Source organism: Pseudopodoces humilis, chromosome 2 (genome assembly GCF_049639895.1).
Source record: "Pseudopodoces humilis isolate 2021_Gansu_Grassland_sample_001 chromosome 2, ASM4963989v1, whole genome shotgun sequence".
Lineage (NCBI taxonomy): Eukaryota > Metazoa > Chordata > Aves > Passeriformes > Paridae > Pseudopodoces > Pseudopodoces humilis.
In genome coordinates, this window is record NC_142201.1 from 6149661 (window position 1) to 6157388 (window position 7728).

General features: G+C 37.2%; 1 protein-coding gene across 2 annotated transcripts in view; it reads left to right on the forward strand.

Annotated features, from left to right (window-relative positions):
- FUNDC1 (FUN14 domain containing 1) overlaps nt 1-4529 on the forward strand; it is a 45716-nt gene extending 41187 nt beyond the window's left edge. For both annotated transcript variants that reach the window (XM_088051435.1, XM_005526508.3), the window contains 2 exons: nt 2264-2392; nt 3916-4529. In XM_088051435.1, coding sequence (XP_087907561.1) covers nt 2264-2392; nt 3916-3993 — 207 coding nt within the window. In that variant the 3' untranslated portion in view covers nt 3994-4529. The remainder of the gene's footprint in view (nt 1-2263; nt 2393-3915) is intronic.
- The last annotated feature ends 3199 nt before the right edge of the window (nt 4530-7728 follow it).

Here is a 7728-nt window from a genome sequence, read left to right on the forward strand (position 1 = left end):
TATGATAATGGAATATTGTTATTTTACTTGGTTATCATAGGGCCTGAGTTTAAAAATACTAGTAAATTTTTTGAGAATTTGCATTTATGTAAATTTAATGTTATAAGCAAGTAGGTTTTTTTTGATACATTGGAGTCTAAAAATTATAGTCTGTTTTTTCAGCATTTGAGTTCAGGCGTATTATTTCTGTACTTATATATGAAATTATGTAATTAGTGGGGTTGCAGCCAAAGTAGATATGACACAGGCTCTATCACTGCCAAGGTACAAGGTTCTTGTCTTCTCAGTTAAAAAATTTATATTCAAAACATTACCCTCTGTTGCTTATTTTATAAACACTCAAAAAGTAGAATTTGGAATCTCTTATTTCAGGGCTACAAAGTTCAGGGAGAAAAGATGTCTGGTTTTGATACAAGTGTAAGCTCTGCAGTAGTTACAAACAGATCTTAATTAAAAACTTCTGCCTCATCTTTGTGCTGTCTGGATAACTGAGCTAATTAAAGTTGTCTTAATGAAATGTTTCTTCTAAGATCCATTTGCATTTTACAAGCAAGCAGATACATTAGCATTTCTTACATTGTGTTGCACTGAGTAGATCAGTCACATTTAATTTTCAGTTGTATGAATGAGAAGGCACCAATTCAATGCTGGGGCCTTTTTGAAATTCTTGTGGTTATGTTAAATTCATAAAATAACAATTGCCACAATGTGCAGCTATTTCTCTTTTCCTGGTATGTCATCCAGTGACTGGATGTGCAACCAGTACAGCTTTCAAACTGGTTTCCTGCTTTCATTCTGTACAGACAGCCCTTAATGAGCTGCCCATGCCTGGCATTAGTACCCATGTGAATAAATGGTATTACAGTAGACAGGCAAAGTCAATTAATTTGTTATTAATTACATTCTGAGGCATGAAGTAAAAGTTTAAAATATAACAAGTTCATTTTGCATTTGTCCAGTGAATTGTTTTTTTTTAATTATGACAAGGTGGAAATTGAAGTTGACTTTCTTACGGAGGTGATCTTCTTTGTTTTGAATTGAGACAAAAATCTGTCTGACACTTTATTAATTTTATTTTTTTTCTGGATTATGAAATCCTCAGTTTGTGGTGAAATAGGTTGCTTAGTTACTGTGGCAGTTATAGTACCAGCTAGATGGTTTAATTTCAGTTATTTGGTGGAAAGATCCACGTGAAAATCAAGCTTCAGAGCCTGTAAGTGATGTGAAACTAAACCTAATGAATTGTGCATTTAGGCTAAACCTAATAAAGTGTATATTTAAATACCTGTTCCACAAAAGTTCATTATTTGTGACTTATGTTTACCAGTTGGACAGTTTGCTTAGAAGGCTGTTAAAGTGGGTGGATTTCCCATCCACATGTGACCTTAAGAAGTACCTGAGGAATCTCAGTCTTTACAAAGAGTTTTTGTATAACAATCATTTACATGTAAATTTAGTGATTTATATCTCTTTGTCCTAACAGTTAAAATAAGCAGTAATCCATAATTTTGATTTTTTTCTCTTTTTTTTCTCCCCCTAAATAACTAGCTGTTTAATTGTTCTCTAGAACATGCAGAAATCAAATATTAGTAACAGAAATAAGGCACAGGTTTGGGATGATGGTTAGACATACTAAAAACTTGGAAGTTTATGTGTATATTGGTATAAACCAGTCTCCTCAAACTTGTTCATTTTTCTGATTCACACAACTTGTACTGTTCTCAGGCTGTGTTATTTTTCTACTTAATGATTTTGTTTTGTAAGAAGTGTGAGAATTCTCTTGTAATGAGTACTTTTTTGTTGTTGTGTAGGACCATTTCAATTGTGCAGGATAAAATAAGTAGTTTTCAGTATTTTTAATGATAAGTTTGATTAGCTCCGGATACTCTGTCACAAATCGGAATTCTACAATTCTGAAAGAAGCTGAAGCAGAAGAGTTTTTTCATTGTTGTCCTGTGAATGTGTTTTTCTTACAAATAAAACTACACTAAATGCTGAAGGAAAAACATTACAAAGCTTTCATAACTAAAAAACAGAGAGCTGGTAAAATTAACAAGAGTCTACTGAACTTTGCCAGCTCTAATTTGAACTTCTGTCACTGAGGAAAGGTTTGAAGCAGAGAACCTGCTAAAATTGGAACAATGTCTTTTCCTGTATCTGTAATAAGTAAAAATAAGAAAAGCTATTTTATAGGCATCAAGACAGTGTATTTTGACTCATGAAATGTGAATTGCAGCTGTACTAACTGCCTTTATTTCCCTAGATTGCTAGTCATAGCGGATATGTACAAGTTGACTGGAAGAGAGTTGAAAAAGATGTGAACAAAGCAAAAAAACAATTAAAAAAGCGTGCAAATAAGGCAGCTCCTGAAATCAACACTCTAATTGAAGAGGTGAGTCTAAGGTGATAAACTCCTTTTTACCAGCCAGGTTTTCTTACCTTCCACGGCAGGTGATAATGAGTTGAAAATGTAGATGCAAAACTGGAACACATCAAAAATAGTTTGGCTTTATAATTTATTAAAAAGTTTTCAGATTGTGCTGTCTTTTATTCATTCAGCTTTCTGGTTTGATCACTGTTAAAAATGACACATGAACTTGTTCTTGGCAGGTGACAAAGTCAATAGGGTCATGACGTGGTAAAAAGTTCAGGATGGTGTGGGTAAAACATGGTAACTACAAAGACAAAACCCAAATCTTCTTAGACTGCTGATAATAAAATCACTTGTCTGGACAAGAATAACTTTTCTGCAGAAAAGCTGTAGCTGCTTTATAACAGGAGTTGTGATTTTATCTCACTTTTACACATTTTGGAGAATATCTGTCTGCAGAATCTGCCAGTTGCCCACTATGATACTGATCAGTGTCCCTGGGGCTGTTTCACCCTGTCATTTGAAGACTTCTGTTTAATAGAGAATAGAGTTCTATTTAATCAACTCTGTGGTTGTTTGGGGTTTTTTAAAGCCTATTTTTACATATTTTCATGTTCCATACATGGTATCTAAGTTTCATTCTGAATAACTGAGCGTCCTGACTGGGAATGTGCTGCAGACAGTGAAACAGTACACACACTGGTGTTCTGTAATTCATGAGTTTTGACATCTCAAGTTTAACCTGTATGGAGTTGCATATAGATTGATAAAAATGACCTTAAATTTTAATGTGAATATGAACTGAAAATTCAAGAGTGAGGGTTTTCTTGCTTCTTCTGTACCTCAAATAGCTTAACCTCTCCTTCTCCATTTCTCTTTAGAAATGGGTGGGACAGGATGGGGTTTTTGGTTTTCCTTTTTTTTTTTTTTCCTCTCAGATTATATGACTTTCTTGTAACTGTGTGTTAGTTGCCAATCTGAAGAGTTCAAAGCAGAGGGTTTATGAAATGGCACATTTGATAAAAGGTGTTATACTCTGTGCTGGTGCTTCATGAAGTACTCTACACCCAAGTCATCATGCATAAGTGTTTTTTTCTAGGATTAAGTTGTTAGGAAACTGGCTCATAATGGAGTGTATTTCTTTTCCAATGATCTTCCAAAACGCAGTATTTTTTTTTAAAAAAAATTATCATCTGATTGCAGTTGAAGTCATGGTGGTACTCATGCTTTTTTCGACAAGATAGTTTGTAAAATATGTCTTGTTTTGATCAAAACAAGAGTAGTATTGGCATGAAATTGCTGTAACAAGTCCTCCATACTTTGACTTTTAAAAGACTCGCTGTATTTTAAATACGTTGTTAAAGACAGGTGAGAGTCAGTTTGTACCACATTGGTGCCACCTCTTTTTATATGGTTTTAGAAACATCGCTTCCCCCTGCACCCTTCTCCACAACTTTAGTGTTCTTGTTTCCAGGAAGTTGTGATAAGTATTATGTAATGAAGTCAGACACAATTAACTTTATGAATATAATTTTTCTTCTCAGTCAACAGAATTTATCAAGCAGAACATCGTGGTGTCCAGTGGGTTTGTTGGAGGCTTTTTGTTGGGGCTGGCGTCGTAAGGACCCAAACGTCTCTTCCTGATGGGATCCGTGTCGGCCAAGATCAGTTGTGATGCGCTGTCTGCAAGCAAGGGCAAGACAAGTGGACTAGCTAGACAACTTGGGAGCTTTCACATTTCAGGCTTTTGCCTCTTGAAGCTTGGCAAAATTAGAATTTGCTGAAAAACTGTGCAGTGTGCTCATTATAGTATTTCTGGGCAAAACTGGTTCATCCTCATCATGACTCTTTTTATCTATGGCCTTTCAAGATCTAGCATTTTTTAAAATGTTATTCTTGGAATATAGCTATGTAACCATACTATAAGAATGAAAGCTCCATTTCTATGTTTTCAGTTAATACTGTTTATTTAAAAAGTATTTTTCTTCATGCTGTAGTAGGTAGTATTGATGACTACATACTGTATATGATATTGTAGTTTCAGCCTCCAGGCTGTCCATCTTCTTTAGAAGTCACTGCAATAATGATCAATCTGTAATACCTTTTTACAGAGTATTAAATAACAAAGAATCATGAGCTTATTAAAGGTTAAAATTAACTTTGGCCTTTGCATACATAAAGAATAAGAAAGTCTTTCAGTTATAGCATGCTGGGACGTGGTGCAAGTGTTTACCCTGACAGGTTTTTAAGGTCATTTTAGTGATTTGTTATCAATCAGGTTATTCTGAAAAAGCTGAGAATCCAAACAAACACTCAGTGCATTTTTCTGCATTTCAAACTTGTGAACCTTTCAGAAATTCCTACCCAAGGAAGAGTTTGCTCTGCCACAATTTCTTTGGATTTACTGTAGCAGCAGTTGAGTGTGAGCTGGAATCTCTCCCACCAGGATTCTGTCGGGTTGCTGTTCCCTTCTCTGAACAGCAGTGGTTCATTAACATTGGATGGATGGATGGATGGATGGATGGATGGATGGGTGGGTGTGAGCTTGAGGTGCACAAGACGTGGGATGGTGGACATATTCACCTTCTAAATATTAATATTTGTGCATCCCTGGGCTCCAGAGATTTGTATTACATGTTGACCTCATGTTTGCAGTGTGCTTGTGGCCAAGGTGAGTAAGATGTGAAGCATGTCCTGCATACCTCTGAGCTGTGAGGGTTTCATCAAGCCTGGTTAAGGCTGGAAAATAAATCTTAATACACATATCCCCAACCCCAAGGTACATGAATGGCCATGGAACCTAAATACTTTGTTTTAAAGTGAATATCTGAAGTTCTGGAAGCACAGTTAGAGTTTATTGGAAATGGGAAGCCCAAGGAGGAATGTGTCTGCTGGATTATCTGGGATTTAGAGTAAAACAAAGATGAAAATGTTAAAATGTGAAAGCCTTTGCCGTGATGTTCAGCCCAAAGAATAATGGGAAGGTAACCAACCATTCAGCTTTTTTCTGCTGATGAAGCTCATGGCTTTTTGGCACATCCAAAGGTGACTGAAGCCAACTGACATGAGTCATCCACCCTGACTGGAATGAACTAGGTGTCCTGAAGGGCTTTGGGGATGAAGTGACCGCCTCAGTATCATTAACCTGCAAATGTGCATTTTTGGTGTACTTTGTGAAATGATTTCAAAGGAGCATCCTTTAGTGAGCTTGTTAAAAAGGCTGCTCATGTGACCAAGGAGAATTAAAACCAAAAGTATTAGCAGGATGCAAGACTGATTTCTGCAGAGGAAACTTGTTCTGCTATTCTGTTGCCAACAGCTGAGATTTTCAGTCAATGGATCAAGAATTGATTGAAATACATTAGAGGCTTATATAGTTTTATTTTTTGAGTTAGATTTTATTTTTTAAGCCTTTGGAATAAGAGACATAATGTTGAACATGTAAAACTGTCTGAGGGACTAAAAAGGCAAGGAGAAATAGTGTTACTGAAAAGGTGAACACCGGTGGTTTGTACTGGGATTGGCTTCATGTCCTGGGTTCCTGACTGGAAAAGGAGAACGGCTGCTGGCACAGCAGGACTTGCTGATGCAGATCCTTGGGCTGGTGAGGCAGAGGGGGTGCTGCCAGCAGCTCCAGGTACAGCTGGCAGGGTGAGGTGGTGATGGAGTGGCAGCTGTGGTAAAGGACGAAGATAAGGGCAGCTTTTCATGCAAATACTGGAGATTTTATGTGCCAGCTCAGAGCAGTCTCACCTATGTGAGGGAGTGCTCTGTAAAGGTACAGTCAAAGAATGGGTCTTGATGGGGTTGGGAGTAGAATGGAGTGTAACAGGAATATTGGGTTTCTTGGGGTAAAGTCTTCTCTGGGATGATTTCAGATTTACTGTTGCCCTCTCTAACAAAAAATATTCCAGGCTAAGAAGATTGAGAGGAGGAAGGATGGTGAGGCCCTGGCACAGGTGGCCCAGAGAAGCTGTGGTTGCCCCATCCCTGGAAGTGTCCAAGACCAGGTTGGACAGGGCTCTCTGAGCAACCTGGGGTAGTGGAAGGTGTCCCTGTTCATGGCAGGGGGGTTGGAACTGGATGATCTTTAAGATCTCTTCCATTCTAAACCATTCTATGATTCCATGATTCTAAAGAAAAAACATGGAATAAAAATTTTTGAAGAGCATCTTTTTTGGGGGGCAAAAATCTGTTTTGGAAAGCTGATTAAGAAGGAAGGTGTTAAATATACTTAAATTAATGAAAGGCTGGCCCAGCATTTCTATGGTTTATGTGATATAGCTGAAGAACTTAAAGGTGGAAAACATGGAAGTTTAAAAGTGGGAAACAGCTTTCCATAATGCCCAGTGGATCTGTGGAATTAATTTCTGCTGTGTGCTACTGAGACCAAGGAAGAGCCTTTCATTCAGGGAAAGAAGAGGCAACATTGCAAGAGTCTCAGTTATATGTGAAGGTGTGAGAAAAACCAGTTTAGGTTTCTCTCTAGTTTTTTAATAATTTTGGTGCAGTTCATTATGAAATTCCAGCTGATCCTACCTTTTCCCTGTGTAAATATAGTAATAGAGGCTTGTGTAAATTCTCCCCCTCAAGTAGTTGTTAGCAGCCACTTTTCAAAGTTGAATGCTAAGATAATGATCAAGGAAGGCATGGCATATATCCCTCTAGTGAACAGCTTTTGAAAGTTTATTAAATAATGCATTTGGGGAGAGATTGCTAATAAATCATCTATTTGTTTTCTGTTATCTTAATGGGATAATCTATTTCCTGAAATTATTTATTTTTAGTTAAAGAAACGTTGGGCAGTATATTTTAATTTCAAGTGACATGCCAGTGTGAGCTTATTACTGAATTTTAAGAGGCCAGAATTTGGCTAAAACTTTGAAGGCTGTTTCTGCTTCAGCAGTCAGACTGGAAATTAAATGTTGTAGTTAAAAGATAGAGCTGCCTCCCAGATTCAAGTGCATTTGTCATGAGGGCTTAAGAGGGGGAGAGGCAAAAAGAGTAAAATGCAGGAGTCAGGACTGTAATTCAGTAATTCTGCCTGTGCAGACGCCATAAATTACAGTGAATTCAGTACTGTAAAAAAGCATCAGTAATACCTCCCCTTAACCTTTTGAAAATTGTTGGAAATCTCAAAGAATTACTTTAAAAATCAAACTTTTATAGTATGCAGCTCCCTGGGATCTGTAGATGATAGCAGGAAAAGATAATGTTCATCCAAACTACAACAACATGACATTTTGGAAGGGAGATTGTGGGGAAAAAATAATAAATTATTCACCCTAGGACTGTGCATGGGCTGGGTGGGTGGTGGGGGAGAACAAGAGTCAAATCTAGCAGAGGAAGGAGGTGTC